This window comes from Coregonus lavaretus, assembly GCF_964263955.1.
Source record: "Coregonus lavaretus genome assembly, contig: HAP1_SCAFFOLD_1023, whole genome shotgun sequence".
NCBI classification, from domain to species: Eukaryota; Metazoa; Chordata; class Actinopteri; order Salmoniformes; family Salmonidae; genus Coregonus; species Coregonus lavaretus.
The window spans coordinates 161,036-179,523 of NW_028162422.1; the positions used below are offsets into that span (position 1 = coordinate 161,036).

At 44.3% G+C, this 18,488-nt stretch overlaps 1 protein-coding gene across 1 annotated transcript in view; it reads right to left on the reverse strand.

The window, feature by feature from the left end:
• The window catches only part of LOC311119275 (integrin alpha-1-like), a gene marked incomplete at its 5' end in the record, with an annotated part of 28,460 nt that extends 10,403 nt beyond the window's left edge, over window positions 1-18,057 (reverse strand). Inside the window, 9 exons of the mRNA XM_084193995.1 lie at window positions 3,166-3,246; window positions 3,376-3,502; window positions 3,679-3,755; window positions 6,716-6,823; window positions 10,542-10,687; window positions 12,665-12,840; window positions 13,901-14,031; window positions 17,408-17,668; window positions 17,914-18,057. Of these exons, the coding sequence (XP_084050121.1) occupies window positions 3,166-3,246; window positions 3,376-3,502; window positions 3,679-3,755; window positions 6,716-6,823; window positions 10,542-10,687; window positions 12,665-12,840; window positions 13,901-14,031; window positions 17,408-17,668; window positions 17,914-18,057 (1,251 nt within the window). The remainder of the gene's footprint in view (window positions 1-3,165; window positions 3,247-3,375; window positions 3,503-3,678; window positions 3,756-6,715; window positions 6,824-10,541; window positions 10,688-12,664; window positions 12,841-13,900; window positions 14,032-17,407; window positions 17,669-17,913) is intronic.
• Window positions 18,058-18,488: the final 431 nt, after the last annotated feature.

Consider the following 18,488-nt stretch of genomic DNA (forward strand, 5'->3'; position numbering starts at 1 on the left):
CCATACTTAGGCAGCCTGTTGGCATGTTAGGTTGTGGGATCTTGTTCCGTAAAGGTTTGTGTTGTGTTAACCTCAGGACTTCACGTATCGTTCGTTTTGTTGTTTTGTTCGTGTGTTGTGTACGTAATAAAATGTACGCTTATCACGCTGCGCCTTGGTCCGTCTCATCCGTTAACGATCGTGACAGAAGATCCCACCACCAGAGGACCAAGCAGCGTGCCCAGGAGGAGAAGTTGGCGATGTCCCAGGTGGGCGAATGGTGGTCATGGGAGGAGATATTCGCGGGCAGAGGGCAATGGGCAAAAGTAAATGCCCAGGCAGGAGAGGAGAAACGGCGCCAACCGTGCCGACGACGGACACGCGAGAGGCAACCCCAAGACATTTTTTTTTTGGGGGGGGGGCACACGGCGTGGACGACGGGGCTGCTGGAGGCAGCTACAGGGCGAATCTGCGGACTAGGAGAGGAGGCCACCAGGTTACGGGGGCCATTGGTCATGAGGGAGAAGGAGAGTGTAGAGGCACGGCGAGAGGTACTGGTTAGGCAGCAGAGGGAGCGGAGGTTTATAAGGAAACCCAGTCCCGCTCCTCGCACCAAGCAAGTGGTGTGTGTCACCAGTCCGGTCCGGCCCGTTCCTGATCCCTGCACAAGGCCAGTGGTGTGTGTTCCCAGTACGGTCTGGCCTGTTCCTGTCCCTCGCACCAAGCCTGTGGTGCGCGTCGCCAGCCCGGTCCGGCCTGTTCCTGCTCCCCGCACCAAGCCAGTGGTGTGCGTCGCCAGCCCGGTCCGGCCTGTTCCTGCTCCCCGCACCAAGCCAGTGGTGTGCGTCGCCAGCCCGGTCCGGCCTGTTCCTGCTCCCCGCACCAAGCCAGTGGTGCGCGTCGCCAGCCCGGTCCGGCCTGTTCCTGCTCCCCGCACCAAGCCAGTGGTGCGCGTCGCCAGCCCGATCCGGCCTGTTCCTGCTCCCCGCACCAAGCCTGTGGTGCGCATCGCCAGCCCGGTCCGGCCTGTTCCTGCTCCCCGCACCAAGCCTGTGGTGCGCGTCGCCAGCCCGGTCCGGCCTGTTCCTGCTCCCCGCACCAAGCCTGTGGTGCGGGTCGTCAGCCCGGAGCCAGAGCAATCCGTTCCACCGGTGTCCAGTCCAGCTCCGGCCAGCGGGACCAGACCAAGGGCGCAACGGGGGGGGTAGAGAGAGAGTGGTGGTCACGCCCGGAGCCGGATCCGCCTCCGAGGCGGAATGCCCACCCGGCTCCTACTCTGTTGTGTTGGTGTGGCGCGGTCGCAGTCCGCGCCTTTGGGGGGGGGGGGGGGTACTGTCACGCCCTGGCTCTGGGGACTCTTAATTGTTGAGCCAGGGTGTGGATGTTCTATGTTAAATTTTCTATGTTTGGTTCTAGATCGTTTAGTTTCTATGTTGGCCAGGGTGGTTCCCAATCGGAGACAGCTGTAGCTCGTTGTCTCTGATTGGGGACCATACTTAGGCAGCCTGTTGGCATGTTAGGTTGTGGGATCTTGTTCCGTAAAGGTTTGTGTTGTGTTAACCTCAGGACTTCACGTATCGTTCGTTTTGTTCGTGTACGTAATAAAATGTACGCTTATCACGCTGCGCTTTGGTCCGTCTCATCCGTTAACGATCGTGACAACTACTGTAAGAGCTTTCATTGTTTGCTTATATGCCCCCTTTATTTATCCTACGGTTCTGACTTGGTGTACAGGGAGAACACTGTAAGAACGGCCTATGTTCTGAATTCTGTCACTGTACATTTCAAAAGTGCTTCACAAATAGTTATATTGACTGCGTCCGTTGTAGCTCGCTCATTAATGTCTTAATCGAAATTACGAATTGCCTCTAATCCGCTTGTCGTCCCCTTATGCCATAGTTTGTACATCTCAATTGTCAGTAGAAACCACATTTGTTTAAGCAAGTCAGCCATATCAGCTATGTTTTTTTAAAAGGCAGTAAATGAGGCTGAATGAACTGTTTCGCTGCCAGACAAGGCTCCGCTGATAGCCAGGTGTAGCAGTGGTAAGGTGTTGGGACTGCTGTTGGGACTCTGCTGTTGGGACAGCTTTATGTAGGCCCTAACAGTTTGTGGGCACCGTTTGCCACCGTTATAGTGCAATTAATGACTCCAGCCAACCTAGTCATAGACTGTTCTCTCTGCTACCGCACGGCAAGCAGTACCGGAGCGCCAAGTCTAGGTCCAAGAGGCTTCTAAACAGCTTTTACCCCCAAGCCATAAGACTCCTGAACATCTAATCAAATGGCTACCCAGACTATTTGCTTTGCTCCCCCCCCCCCTTTACGCTACTGCTACTATCTGTTTATTATCTATGCATAGTCACTTTAATAACTCTACCTACATGTACATATTACCTCAATTACCTCGACTAACCGGTGCCCCCGCACATTGACTCGGTACCGGTACCCCCTGTATATAGCCTCGCTATTGTTATTTTACTGCTGCTCTTTAATTATTTGTTACTTTTATTTATTTTTATCTTTTAGGTATTCTTTCTTAAAACTGCATTGTTGGTTAAGGGCTTGTAAGTAAGCATTTCACTGTAAGGTCTACACCTGTTGTATTCGGCGCATGTGACAAATACAATTTGATTTGATTCGTGTTGTGGCTTTGCTGGCTTGCATCTCACTTATTTTTTTTGCCCCACCAAGATTTACATGCTAAAATTGCCACTGCCAACAAGTGCTCAGCATATGTGGGAACTCCTTCAAGACTGTTGGAAAAGCATTCCAGGTGAAGCTAGTTGAGAGAATGCCAAGAGTGTGCAAAGCTGTCATCTAGGCAAAGGGTGGCTACTTTGAAGAATCTAAAATCTAAAATATATTTAGATTTGTTTAACACTTTTTTGGTTACTACATGATTCCATATGTGTTATTTCATAGTTTTGATGTCTTCACTATTATTCTACAATGTAGAAAATAGTAAAAATAAAGACAAACCCTTGAATGAGTAGGTGTGTCCAAACTTTTGACTGGTACTGTATATATTGACAAATAAATATATGGGGGATTGAAAATGATGCAGACAATTACATTGATGGAAGCTACAATCTATCTGCAATATTAAAGCTGATCTTCCCCCTAAAAAATGTATAAATAAATAAAAATATATAAAAATATAAATAATAATAAAGAAACGTCTTACCTCTACATTGCTTTTGAGGAATGGATATCCCACAGCACACTCAACTTTGGTATTATTTAGACTGCAGTCTTTTTCTTTGGGCTGCGGAGTAAATGGAGAGATGTCAATGTCAAAACACATACTGACAGAAATTATGACATTCTGATGTTCAAGATAGTAGAAGTTGATATGAAGCCACACAACTGGTATAAAGACAGAGAGCAACCTCACCTCGACCTTGACGTAGTTGATGTTTTCAATAAAGCTCAGCATAACTTTGGTGTTGTAAGCGTTGTCTTTGCTGTTTCTAGTGGTGATCAGAACGTGGAACTTCTCCTTGTTCGCTTTGATCACAAGACTGCAAAGAATAGGAAAGTTACTACTGTAGCAGGGTAAATGTAATGTTGGCATTTCAACTAAAGTAACACAAGGGGGCGCCAAAGTACAATACAAGGGCAACATAACTGCTACTGAACTGCGACATAACTGTTGACAGTTTGATGGACTGAAGGAATGCAATCATTGTGGTAATACCTTTGTATACTTGGCACAGCCTTCAGCGATAGGTCAGCTATGCACTTGTCATCGCTCCCACAGTCCACCAAAGGAATCTAAATGACATGTGCATGGTTACAAGAAATATACAGTGGAAGTCGGAAGATTACATACACCTTAGCCAAATACATTTAAACTCAGTTTCTCACAATTCCTGACAATTAATCCTAGTAAAAATGTCCTGTCTTAGGTCAGTTAGGATCACCACTTTATTTTAAGAATGTGAAATGTCAGAATAATAATAGAGAGAATGATTTATTTAAGCTTTTATTTCTTTCATCACATTCCCAGTGGGTCAGAAGTTTACATACACTCAATGAGTATTTGATAGCATTGCCTTTACATTGTTTAACTTGGGTCAAACGTTTTGGGTAGCCTTCCACAAGCTTCCCACAATAAGTTGGGTGAATTTTGGCCCATTCCTCCTGACAGAGCTGGTGTAACTGAGTCAGGTTTGTAGGCCTCCTTGCTCGCACACGCTTTTTCAGTTCTGCCCACAAATGTTCTATAGGATTGAGGTCAGGGCTTTGTGATGGCCACTCCAATACCTTGACTTTGTTGTACTTAAGCCATTTTGCCACAACTTTGGAAGTATGATTGGGGTCATTGTCCATCTGGAAGACCCATTTGCGACCAAGCTTTAACTTCCTGACTGATGTCTTGAGATGTTGCTTCAATATATCCACATAATTTTTCTTCCTCATGTTGCCATCTATTTTGTGAAGTGCACCAGTCCCTCCTACAGCAAAGCACCCCCACAGCATGATGCTGCCACCCCCGTGCTTCACGGTTGGCATGGTGTTTTTCGGCTTGCAAGCATCCCTCTTTTTCCTCCAAACATAACGATGGTCATTATGGCCAAACAGTTCTCATTTTTTTTCATCAGACCAGAGGACATTTCTCCAAAAAGTACAATCTTTGTCCCCATGTGCAGTTGCAAACCGTAGTCTGACTTTTTTATGGTGGTTTTGGAGCAGTGGCTTCTTCCTTGCTGAGCGGCCTTTCAGGTAATGTCGATATAGGACTCGTTTTACTGTGGATATAGATACTTTTGTACCTGTTTCCTCCAGCATCTTCACAAGGTCCTTTGCTGTTGTTCTGGGATTGATTTGCACTTTTCGCACCAAAGTACGTTCATCTCTAGGAGACAGAACGCGTCTCCTTCCTGAGCGGTATGACGGCTGCGTGGTCCCATGGTGTTTATACTTGCATACTATTGTTTGTACAGATTAACGTGGTACCTTCAGGCGTTTGGAAATTGCTCCCAAGGATGAACCAGACTTGTGGAGATCTACCATTTTTTTCTGAGGTCTTGGCTGATTTCTTTTGATTTTCCCATGATGTCAAGCAAAGAGGCACTGAGTTTGAAGGTAGGCCTTGAAATACATCCACAGGTACACCTCCAATTGACTCAAATGATGTCAATTAACCTATCAGAAGCTTCTAAAGCCATGACATCATTTTCTGGAATTTTCCAAGCTCTTTAAAGGCACAGTCAACTTAGTGTATGTAAACTTCTGACCCACTGGAATTGTGATACAGTGAATTATAAGTGAAATAATCTGTCTGTAAACAATTGTTGGAAAAATTAGTTGTGTCATGCACAAAGTAGATGTCCTAACCGACTTGCCAAAACTATAGTTTGTTAACAAGAAATGTGTGGAGTGGTTGAAAAACAAGTTTTAATAACTCCAACCTAAGTGTATGTAAACTTCCAACTTCAACTGTAAACCATGTACAAGACAGACTGAAATAGTTAAATGCATTCCTAACATTTGGGACATGAGATCCCATTGGTTCCCAGTGGCATTGGAATGGTGACAAGATCAACAGTGTCTTCTCCCAAGAATGACGATCTGGGATGCCATACAATGTCTCAGGGAAAACGTAGCGCTTTCGTGTGATAACTACAGTATGTGTGTGTGTGTGTGTGTGTGCACTCGTGTATTTGTTCCAACATCTCTGCCCTTCACTATACAGTAGCAGGACCACTTCTCTAGTGTAACAGAAGAACGTCCTCCATGACCCTGAGTAGTATGTTGTACCAGAGATACTGTATATAACAGTGGAGGCTGCTGAGGGGAGGACGGCTCATAATGATGGTTGGAAAGGAGCGAATGGAATGGCATCACCATGGAAACCATGTTTGACGTAATTGATACCATTCCACTCCTTTCGCTCCAGCCATTACCACGAGCCCGTCCTCCCTAATTAATGTGCCAACAACCTCCTGTTTTATAGAATGACGAGATGGTCTTGTCTCCGCCCAAACAATGGGAGTCGTCCCAAAGACGGGAAGGCAGGTGGTTTGCTTATCGGTCTGCTTATCGGTCTGCTTATCACTGTATTCCTGTGTGGACAGATGTTGACGGGAGTGTACCCTCTCACTTCGGCACTTCCTCTCTGGTTATACTGAGAGAGGTGTGGTTTGTTGATAGCATGAGAACTCAGGCCTGAGAACCAGTGAACATGTGCTAACTTTACTAAACAGACATGTAACTTGGATGTAATCACACCCTGTTTTGTGTTGAGGAATTTGAGGCTTCAAGGAATCCCTGTTCTACCACTGCGTTATTATCCAGCCACATGTTTTGGCTCTCTGTCCGTCTGGCAAATAGCTCATAAGAACTATGTGTGTGTGGGAGCTCCATTATGGAAACAGGATAACTGCCTGTCAGTGTTTTAAAGCTAATAAGCCTGCTATGAACTAGTGAAGGATGGAGGACAGCTGTTGCTGTGGAGAGTATGACTGCATGACAGTGTAAAGTACTGATTACTGACTTCTCTGCTCACATATTGCATATTCACCGTTGCAATATGTGATAGCTGAGGTCTAAACAAAACAGTAAGGTAAGAAATCAATGTGTGCACACATATTGTTAGCCAATGAGGGCCTCTAGGGGCTAAAGAGGGAAGCAAGCCAAGGTACACAAAATTCATGGCAAGCCAAAAGTTACTGGTGTGTGTGTGTGTGTGTGTTTGTGTGTTAAATCTGGCGCAGTGTGGTTCATCTTACCGTTTTGTTAAGTGACGTTGGTAAGTCTCCATCCAGGACGGGACCTGTGTCCTCAGCCAGGCCAAACTCTAGGGAGACCATGATGGGGTCTCTGAAGTCCAATTTAGCCTGAAGGGAGGAGGGGATAATGTAATGTACAATGTATCCAGGGGCGTCATGCACCATTTATTTTAGAGGGGGTGCGATGTACGTGAGGATGGAAGAGGGGTGGTTGGAGAATCTGGGATAATATGGAATTTTTCAAACATCTGAAACAGTTTTTCCTGTAATCTAGAGCCATAATCATTATGTCTAATTCTATGTAAAAAATATGTCTATTTACATTTTTGTCATTTAGCAGATGCTCTTATCCAGAGCGACTTACAGGAGCAATTAGGGGATTTTTCACCTAGTCGGCTCGGGGATTAGAACAAGCGACCTTTCGGTTACTGGCACAACGCTCTTAACCACTAAGCTATCGGCCGCTATTTCTCGGCATAGGTTATCTAAGCATACCTCTTATTTCTAAAGTCTAGAAACCTTGCCAGCAGGCATGTCAGCTAAGATAGTTAGACAAGCTAATCTAACTTGATCGATAGCCTGAAATGGTTTGGTAGCTAGTTATGGGTTGGGAGATTGGGAACCTATCTAGCTGGCTAGCTAAAGCCAACTTCATAAAATTGCTAGGTGGCTAGTATTACAGAGGAACAACAATATATATATATATATATATATATATATATATATATATAAAATAAAATAAAATATTCATCAAGAAGGAATCAATAGGCTACATATCTTGATCAAATTAATTTACAAACATACCTCCTGCCCTTCACCTGCTGCTAAAATAAAATCAAACGCTGTGTGTGTCACTCTACACTCTCTCTCGTCCTCCACTGAAGATACTGCATGCACTAGAGCAGGGATGGGCAACTTTGATGCGGGTGAGGGACTGTTGTTTCTCTTTGCTTTTTTGACCTGTTCTTGCCATGATATGGACTAGGTCTTTTACCAAATAGGGCTATCTTCTGTATACCCCCCCCCCCCCCCCCCCCCCTGTCACAACACAACTGATTGGCTCAAACGCATTAATAAGGAAAGATATTCCACAAATTAACTTTTAACAAGGCACACCTGTTAATTGAAATACATTCCAGGTGACTACCTCATGAAGCTGGTTGAGAGAATGCCAAGAATGTGCAAAGACGTCATCAAGGTAAAGGGTGGCTACTTTGAAGAATCTCAAATATAAAATATATTTTGATTTGTTTAACACTTTTTTGGTTACTACATGATTCCAAACGTGTTATTTCATAGTTTTGATGTCTTCACTATTATTATACAATGTAAAAACTAAATAAATAAAAAGTGTGTCCAAACTTTTGACTGGTACACATATATTTATATATATACAGTACCAGTGCCCCCTCCGCAAAGTACCGCTGACAATATATATGATAAAACGTGGGCTTAAAAATGAAGTTTAGTAATTAATCTAATATCTGAACATGTTTTTTAAAAATCTGAGGGGGCATGTGCCTTTGTGCCCCCTATGGGCATGACGCCACTGAATGTACCTACTGTGTTTGCTTTTGGTCACTGTCTGGATGTATTGTATTTGAATCAGCTTTCTTAAAGAATATGTCAGAATATGTCATCTAAAGTACTGTAAACTACTGTATGCCTTAGATCTTATTCACTGCATGTACAGTATAACCCTTACTGTTATCAGTAGTCCCTGTGGATTATGTGGGCTACATGTCTATTATATCTCCCCCTCGGAGGGCAATGTGGGTTATGTGTGTCAGTCTTTATCAGAGTGGAGAATACAGCTATGTTCCAGTTGGAATGGACAGCGTGAGATCTATCTGGCTGCATTGTGGAACAGAACACTAGCGAATATCTCCACTGGAATGCACTTTGACCGCACTCTCCAACCATCCACCAGCTCTCCCTTTTTCCCTCTCTTCTTCTCTCTCTCTCTTTTCTTTCTTTTGTCTCTCTTTCAAACTCTCCTCTCTCTCTCTCACATGCCTCTACCCCTCTCTCTCTAACACCCTCACAGTCCTATATACCCCTCTCTATCTAACTCTCTCAAACATGCCTCTACCCCTCTCTCTCTCTCTCAAACATGCTTCTACCCCTCTCTCTCTAACTCTCTCAAACACGCCTCTACCCCTCTCTCTCTAACTCTCTCAAACATGCCTCTACCCCTCTCTCTCTAACATGCCTATCTCCCTCTCTATCTCATCCACTCTCTCTTTCTTTCTCCTATCTCTCTCCCTCCCTCTTTCACTTTATTTTGCTTATCTATCTCGCCCTCTCTCCCTCTACCCCTCTCTTCATCTCTCTCTCCCCTCCATCCCCTCCTCTCCCCATCTCTCTCTCCTCTCTTCACCTCCCCTCTCGCACCCTCTCTCTCGCTCCCATTTCTCGCTCCCTTTCTCAGAGGTACTGGAGGTAGTTTAACAGTCATTGTCGGGGCATTCTCTTCACCCTGCTTTGATCAGTAAAGCTCTGGTTCTGGTTCCCATTACAGTCAAGGTCTTCTGTTCTTTAAAAGCTCTCTACTTTTCATCTGGCCTCCTTACTAAAACCTTATAATGTACAACTCTCTGCTACAAAATAACCAATAGAAGAATTAACAATCAATGTAATGTGAATCGATTTCTAGGCCACTTTTAAGCTAAAATGTGCGTATGTACAGTAATGGGCTTTTTGTAAAAGTGGTTGTTTTCCTGAAAACGCTTTCCCTTTGATCAAGGGAGGGAGATCTTTCTCCACTTTCATGTTAAGAGCATTCCTACACAACCTGGACTCAGGGATAGACGTAACATAGTAAATGTAAATCTGTCTCTCTCCATTTCGTATGATATGTTACAAATTACAATTCGTATGATATGTTACGAATTGAAATTTCTACAATATGTTATGAATTTGCAATACATATGATATGTTACGAATTCCACTTTGTTGGGGTTAACGTTAGCTTGGTGGCTAACATTAGCTAGGCTAGGGATTAGGGTTTGGAGTTAAGGTTAAGGTTAAGGTTAGGGATTAAGGTTAGGAGTTAGGGTTAGGGGTTAGGGGAAGGGTTAGCTAACATGCTAAGTATTTGCAAAGTTGCTAATTAGCTAAAATACTAAAGTTGTCTGTGATGTGATTCGAACACGTAACCTTTGGTTTGCTCGACTTTCGCATTATACGCCCACACATCCATCCTCCCCGACCAACCTCCATCCTTTCGCTTTTGACTTAAGTAACATTCCGTCTTATGTAACCATACCAAACGTACACTCTTAGAAAAAAAGGTGCTATCTAGAACCTTAAAGGGTTCTTCGGCTGTCCCCATAGGAGAAGCCTTTGAAGAACCCTTTTTGGTTGCAGGTAGAACCCTTTTGGGTTCCATGTAGAACCCTTTCTACAGAGGATTCTTTTTGGGTTCCATTTAGAACCCTTTCTACAGAGGGTTCTACATGGAACCCAAAAGGGTTCTAACTGACCTGGAACCAAAAAGGGTTCTACCTGGAAACAAAAAGGGTTCTCCTATGGGGACAGCCGAATAACTCTTTTGGAACCCTTTTTTCTAAGAGTATAACATAGGCCTATCACAGATTTACATTTACTATGTTACGTCTTTGAGGCCAGGCTGTCCTACAATGAATAAATACCAGAGCAACTTGGCTCCATACTGTACATCCATCCACTACATCCACTAGCCAGTCTGTTGAGGAGGTCTACTGAGATACTAATGGCTGAGATACTCTCTCTCTCTCTCGCTCTCTCCCGTCTGCCTCTCTTTCTCTCCATGTTGACCAGGCTGGGTGAGGAAGGATTTACTTGCCTTCATGGCGAATAAATGCTCCACACACAGAGAGTCAATGATCTTGGCGGTGGCCTGGACCTTCCTCTCACTCTTCTCGTCTGAGTTGACAAACGCAGCCCTCGACTTCGCCCTCAGAGAGTCCAGTGTCAGGTTGTACTTAATGGCTGAAACACAACACACACCAATCATGATTAGGGTTGCAAAATTCCAGTAGCTTTCCCAAAATGCCTAGTTTTTCTATAATTCCTGGTTGGAGGATTCCGGAATTTCCTGCTTATTCCCTCCTGATTGATGACAATTTTGAACCGGGATTTCTGGAAAACCTGGGAATTTTGGGAAAGTTACCGGAATTTTCCAACCCTAGTCATGATATACAGTGGGGTAAAAAAGTATTTAGTCAGCCACCAATTTTGCAAGTTCTCCCACTTAAAAAGATGAGAGAGGCCTGTAATTTTCATCATAGGTACACGTCAACAATGACAGACAAATTGAGAAAAAAAATGCAGAAAATCACATTGTAGGATTTTTTATGAATTTATTTGCAAATTATGGTGGAAAATAAGTATTTGGTCACCTACAAATAAACAAGATTTCTGGCTCTCACATGCCTGTAACTTCTTCTTTAAGAGGCTCCTCTGTCCTCCACTCGTTACCCGTATTAATGGCACCTGTTTGAACTTGTTATCAGTATAAAAGACACCTGTCAACAACCTCAAACAGTCACACTCCAAACTCCACTATGGCCAAGACCAAAGAGCTGTCAAAGGACACCAGAAACAAAATTGTAGACCTGCACCAGGCTGGGAAGACTGAATCTGCAATAGGTAAGCAGCTTGGTTTGAAGAAATCAACTGTGGGAGCAATTATTAGGAAATGGAAGACATACAAGACCACTGATAATCTCCCTCGATCTGAGGCTCCACGCAAGATCTCACCCTGTGGGGTCAAAATGATCACAAGAACGTTGAGCAAAAATCCCAGAACCACACGGGGGGACCTAGTGAATGACCTGCAGAGAGCTGGGACCAAAGTTACAAAGCCTACCATCAGTAACACACTACGCCGCCAGGGACTCAAATCCTGCAGTGCCAGACGTGTCCCCCTGCTTAAGCCAGTACATGTCCAGGCCCGTCTGAAGTTTGCTAGAGTGCATTTGGATGATCCAGAAGAGGATTGGGAGAATGTCATATGGTCAGATGAAACCAAAATAGAACCTTTTGGTAAAAACTCAACTCGTCGTGTTTGGAGGACAAAGAATGCTGAGTTGCATCCAAAGAACACCATACCTACTGTTAAGCATGGGAGTGGAAACATCATGCTTTGGGGCTGTTTTTCTGCAAAGGGACCAGGACGACTGATCCGTGTAAAGGAAAGAATGAATGGGGCCATGTATCGTGAGATTTTGAGTGAAAACCTCCTTCCATCAGCAAGGGCATTGAAGATGAAACGTGGCTGGGTCTTTCAGCATGACAATGATCCCAAACACACCGCCCGGGCAACGAAGGAGTGGCTTCGTAAGAAGCATTTCAAGGTCCTGGAGTGGCCTAGCCAGTCTCCAGATCTCAACCCCATAGAAAATCTTTGGAGGGAGTTAAAAGTCCGTGTTGCCCAGCGACAGCCCCAAAACATCACTGCTCTAGAGGAGATCTGCATGGAGGAATGGGCCAAAATACCAGCAACAGTGTGTGAAAACCTTGTGAAGACTTACAGAAAACGTTTGACCTGTGTCATTGCCAACAAAGGGTATATAACAAAGTATTGAAAAACTTTTGTTAATGACCAAATAATTATTTTCTACCATAATTTGCAAATAAATTCATTAAAAATCCTACAATGTGATTTTCTGGATTTTTTTTCCTCATTTTGTCTGTCATAGTTGACGTGTACCTATGATGAAAATTACAGGCCTCTCTCATCTTTTTAAGTGGGAGAACTTGCACAATTGGTGGCTGACTAAATAGTTTTTTTCCCCACTGTAGCTACAGCAACCTCAAAATGAAAGACCCACAGCTTTATATTTTACTCCTTTTTACTGTTCTTATCGAGAGTCAGCTTTAATCGTTGCATATTATTGAAGTAGGTTTACACTGTAAACATGTAAACATACTATATGAAAGGAAAGGGGTTGATCAGACTCTCACCTGTGCCCAAGATAGTGTCATCCTTCTCAGACTTGACGCTGTAGCTAAAGCAGACCCTGGTCTTCACACACACGGTTTCCCTCGCACCCAACACACAGCCTTTAGTGGGCTGCTGTAGGTTGATCTTGCTCGGTTCAAAGGTCATGTTGGCATAAAGCTCAGCAACATCCTTGGACCTGGATGACAAACACCAAATTTATGCAGCGTTCAAAACAACTGGGAACTCGAGGAAAAATACGAGTACAAATAATGACGTCAGTGATCTTCAGGTCGGAAAGTCGGAGCTCTAGAAAGAGGCCCGAGTTGGAATTCCGAGTTCGATGACCATTCAAATAGATTTTTCCCAGTCAGTGCAAATTCTTCCCAGTTGTTTTGAACGCACTGAAGTCGGAAGTCGGAGATTTCCCAGTTCCCAGTTGTTTTGAACACGGCATTATCACATGGAACTGGCACATGGAACTGTTACCAAAGTGAATGACCTGTGAATGAAACTTAATAAATACAAGTTTCCAAAAAAGGAAAACAGCAGAAGCCAAAAGGTATACTGCTTTAATTCTTTTTGAGTAACTCCCAAATAGAACATCCCATTTGAACCACATTATTCATGCCTTCATGTAAGGATGTTTGCGACCGTGGTCTAAACCACATCGCCGGCCATGGCAGCTCTACAAAGGAATCCATAATGGCGGAGGTCACTGGTTTCCATGGCGTAACTGAGTTCTACAGCTGCAGTATCAAACTGTTAGGTCCACTGCCATGGACGCTCTGGAATTAGGGAGTGACTCTCCAACTCTCTACAGCCACTCTCTGTTAAGCAGAGGTCCAAAAGCCCAGGAGGAAGAGCTGACAAATCATGTTTTAAAAGCTTTGCCTTCTGGGAGTTGGAGATTTTCACACAGCCCTGGTTGGCCCCGGTCAGCTAGGCCCATTCCAGCACACACTGTGGTGTGTAGAGGGTTCAGCTCCATGAGCACTATGAGGAGAGGATGGCCAGGGGGTTTGAACATAGAGAAGAGGGTGTTGTTGGTTCAAATCCCGAGAGGGACACAGCTGTGTAAACCAGAGTGACAGTCTTTGATTATGTGAGATGATATTTGAGGTTACTGCTATTACTAATAGTCGAAGTGGAGTGCTAGAGGGAGTGTGTGTGTGTTCCTGCTTGCATGCGCAAACTGTCCATGACCGCGAGGCGTGACTTTATGTTTGACTCTAAACGCTGAAGCACTGAACACTCACCAGAACAGAGAAGCACCTCCCAGCCCTCCGATGGTAACGTCTATGATTCCATCTCCGTTCAGGTCCATGACTCCATGGATTGACTGGCCAAAGAACTTAGTCTTCACCCCGTCTCCAGGACCTGGGATACGCTGAAACCACACCAGCACACACACATTCAGAAGGCTAACAGGAATACTTCTACGGTATCTACTCCTACTGTAACTGCATATCTACTGCACATTGTCTATACACAAACCACTATCCCACACATTGATTACAGATGAGGACCAGTGGAGGCTGGTGGAGGGAGAAATCGGAGGATATGGTTTACATGTGTTTCATTCATTCCATTCCAGCCATTAGAATGAGCCCATCCTTTGATTTAAAGTGACATCAGCCTCCACAGATGAGAACAGGAGAACAGGAGAGAGAGAGAGAGAGAGAGAGAGAGAGAGAGAGAGAGAGAGAGAGAGAGAGAAGAGAGGGAGAGAGAGAGAGAGGGAAGAGAGAGAGAGGGAAGAGAAGGAGAGAGAGAGAGGGAAGAGAGGAAGAGAGGGAGAGAGAGGGAAGAGAGGGAGAGAGAGGGAAGAGAGGGAGAGAGAGAGAATCAGTTATAGAACCCATTGCCCTTTATGGGCACCAAATTGAGACTCTGCATGCAGAATTCTACAAAAACATCCTCTGTGTACAACGTAAAACACCAAATAATGCATGCAGAGCAGAATTAGGCCAATACCCGCTAATTATCAAAATCCAGAAAAGAGCCGTTAAATTCTATAACAACTTAAAAGGAAGTGATTCCCAAACCTTCCATAACAAAGCCATCACCTACAGAGAGATGAACTTGGAGAAGAGTCCCATAAGTAAGCTGGTCCTGGGGCTCTGTTCACAAACACAAACAGACCCCACAGAGCCCCAGGACAACAACAACAACAACAACAACACAATTAGACCCAACCAAATCATGAGAAAACAAAAAGAGAATTACTTGACACATTGGAAAGAACAAACAAAAAAACAGAGCAAACTAGAATGCTATTTGGCCCTAAACAGAGAGTACACAGTGGCAGAATACCTGACCACTGTGACTGACCCAAACCTAAGGAAAGCTTTGACTATGTACAGACTCAGTGAGCATAGCCTAGCTATTGAGAAAGGCCGCCGTAGGCAGACCTGGCTCTCAAGAGAAGACAGGCTATGTGCACACTGCCCACAAAATGAAGTAGAAACTGAGCTGCACTTCCTAACCTCCTGCCAAATGTATGACCATATTAGAGACACATATTTCCCTCAGATTACAGCGATCCACAAAGAATTCGAAAACAAATCCAATTTTGATAAACTCCCTTATCTACTGGGTGAAAAACCACAGTATGCCATCACAGCTGCAAGATTTGTGACCTGTTGCCACAAGAAAAGGGCAACCAGTGAAGAACAAACACCATTGTAAATACAACCCATATTTATGTTTATTTATTTTCCCATTTGTACTTTAACTATTTGCACATTGTTACAACACTGTATATATACAGTGGGGAGAACAAGTATTTGATACACTGCCGATTTTGCAGGTTTTCCTACTTACAAAGCATTTAGAGGTCTGTAATTTTTTATCATAGGTACACTTCAACTGTGAGAGACGGAATCTAAAACAAAAATCCAGAAAAACACATTGTATGATTTTTAAGTAATTCATTTGCATTTTATTGCATGACATAAGTATTTGATCACCTACCAACCAGTAAGAATTCTGGCTCTCACAGACCTGTTAGCTTTTCTTTAAGAAGCCCTCCTGTTCTCCACTCATTACCTGTATTAACTGCACCTGTTTGAACTCGTTACCTGTATAAAAGACACCTGTCCACACACTCAATCAAACAGACTCCAACCTCTCCACAATGGCCAAGACCAGAGCGCTGTGTAAGGACATCAGGGTTAAAATTGTAGACCTGCACAAGGCTGGGATGGGCTACAGGACAATAGGCAAGCAGCTTGGTGAGAAGGCAACAACTGTTGGCGCAATTATTAGAAAATGGAAGAAGTTCAAGATGACGGTCAATCACCCTCGGTCTGGGGCTCCATGCAAGATCTCACCTCGTGGGGCATCAATGATCATGAGGAAGGTGAGGGATCAGCCCAGAACTACACGGCAGGACCTGGTCAATGACCTGAAGAGAGCTGGGACCACAGTCTCAAAGAAAACCATTAGTAACACACTACGCCGTCATGGATTAAAATCCTGCAGCGCACGCAAGGTCCCCCTGCTCAAGCCAGCGCATGTCTAGGCCCGTCTGAAGTTTGCCAATGACCATCTGGATGATCCAGAGGAGGAATGGGAGAAGGTCATGTGGTCTGATGAGACAAAAATTGAGCTTTTTGGTCTAATCTCCACTCGCCGTGTTTGGAGGAAGAAGAAGGATGAGTACAACCCCAAGAACACCATCCCAACCGTGAAAGATGGAGGTAGAAAAATCATTCTTTGGGGATGCTTTTCTGCAAAGGGGACAGGACGACTGCACCGTATTGAGGGGAGGATGGAAGGGGCCATGTATCGCGAGATCTTGGCCAACAACCTCCTTCCCTCAGTAAGAGCATTGAAGATTGGTCGTGGCTGGGTCTTCCAGCATGACAACGACCCGAAACACACAGCCAGGGCAACTAAGGAGTGGCTCCGTAAGAAGCATCTCAAGGTCCTGGAGTGGCCTAGCCAGTCTCCAGACCTGAACCCAATAGAAAATCTTTGGAGGGAGCTGAAAGTCCGTATTGCCCAGCGACAGCCCCGAAACCTGAAGGATCTGTATGGAGGAGTGGGCCAAAATCCCTGCTGCAGTGTGTGCAAACCTGGTCAAGACCTACAGGAAACATATGATCTCTGTAATTGCAAACAAAGGTTTCTGTACCAAATATTAAGTTCTGCTTTTCTGATGTATCAAATACCTATGTAATGTAATAAAATGCAAATTAATTACTTAAAAATCATACAATGTGATTTTCTGGATTTTTCCTGTCTCTCACAGTTGAAGTGTACCTATGATAAAAATTACAGACCTCTACATGTTTTGTAAGTAGGAAAACCTGCAAAATCGGCAGTGTATCAAATACTTGTTCTCCCCACTGTACATAATATGACATTTGAAATGTCTTTATTCTTTTGGAACTTCTGAGTGTAATGTTTACTGTTAATATTTATTGTTTATTTCACTTTTGTTTACTATCTACTTCACTTGCTTTGGCAATGTTAACATACGTTTCCCATGCCAATAAAGCCCTTAAATTGAATTGAATTGAGAGAGAGAGAGGGGGGAGAGAGGGAGAGAGAGAGGGGAGGAAGAGAGAGGGGGGGGGGGGGGGGGGAGAGAGATAGAGAGGGGGAGAGGGGGGTTAGAGAGGGAGAGGGAGAGAGAGATAGGGGGGAGAGGGAGAGAGCGATGGGGAGAGAGAGAGAGAGAGAGAGAGAGAGAGAGAGAGAGAGAGAGAGAGAGAGAGAGAGAGAGAGAGAGACCACATGGTCTTTTCTTTCTTTACCTGGACGTATTTCTCCTTGATAGTCTTCTTGGCTCCGTGGTAGATGTAGACGGCTCCTCTGTGGTCGTTCTCGAACGGTGCCCCGATGGCCACGTCCCGGTTCCCGTCCAGGTCCAGGTCGCTGACCTCTGCGATGGCGGTGCCGAAACGGGCGCCACACGGGTCATTCTTACTAACGTTGGTGCAGCCGTGGGAGTGGGCCGAGGTACAACACATCTGGTTGTCTGGCTTCAGCGTGGTCTGGTGCTCAAACATGCCCTTCTGGAGGTGTAGGGGGATGGAGAGAGAGAACGAAAGAAGGAAGGGAGAGAGAGATGTTTATTGAGCATCATCAGACCCTTGTTCCAATCCAATGTTAGCTTTTCTAATGAGACTTCATATTGTAACAGACATACCCTGAAGTGTGATCTCCAATTAGATAGTTACATTCACTTATTAACCTAATTCATTTTATTTTAACTTAATTTACTATGACAGGTCAAAGACACAAACAGTATACCACATACCTCATTGAGTTTGTAAACGTACACCTGTCCCTGCTCCTCCTTCTCTGGGCCCATGTACATAGGAGCTCCCACCAGCAGGATGTCTGTGTACGAGTCTTGGTCAACATCCACTGTCTGGAGCACGCTGCCAAAGTAGGAGCCAATCTACAGGAGACAGACAGAGGTCAAAACTTTGAAACAGAATCCATAGAACGGGCTTTGAACCTCTAATACTGGATTATATATTCTATGGGTCAAACTACATTATAACCACTCAACCGTAAATCGTAATACATGCTTTAATATAACCTTAACTTAACCTCTTCTGAATTCCATGCTCAAACTTAAGTAGAAAGATCTAATGCCTTGACATAAGCGAACTCTTCTGAATTCCATAAATTAGTGTACTTTATTTTCTGCTCACTTTGCAGTCTCTCATTTCTATCTAATGTACACAAATTATGTCCTTAACAATTTTGTGTTGCATTGGTTACAGAATGCATAGTCTCTTCCCACACCCGCTGTGTCTAACCACACAACCCAATGAGTTTGACAAAGCAACTACCATAACGTAAAGATGTTGCGTGTAATAGGAT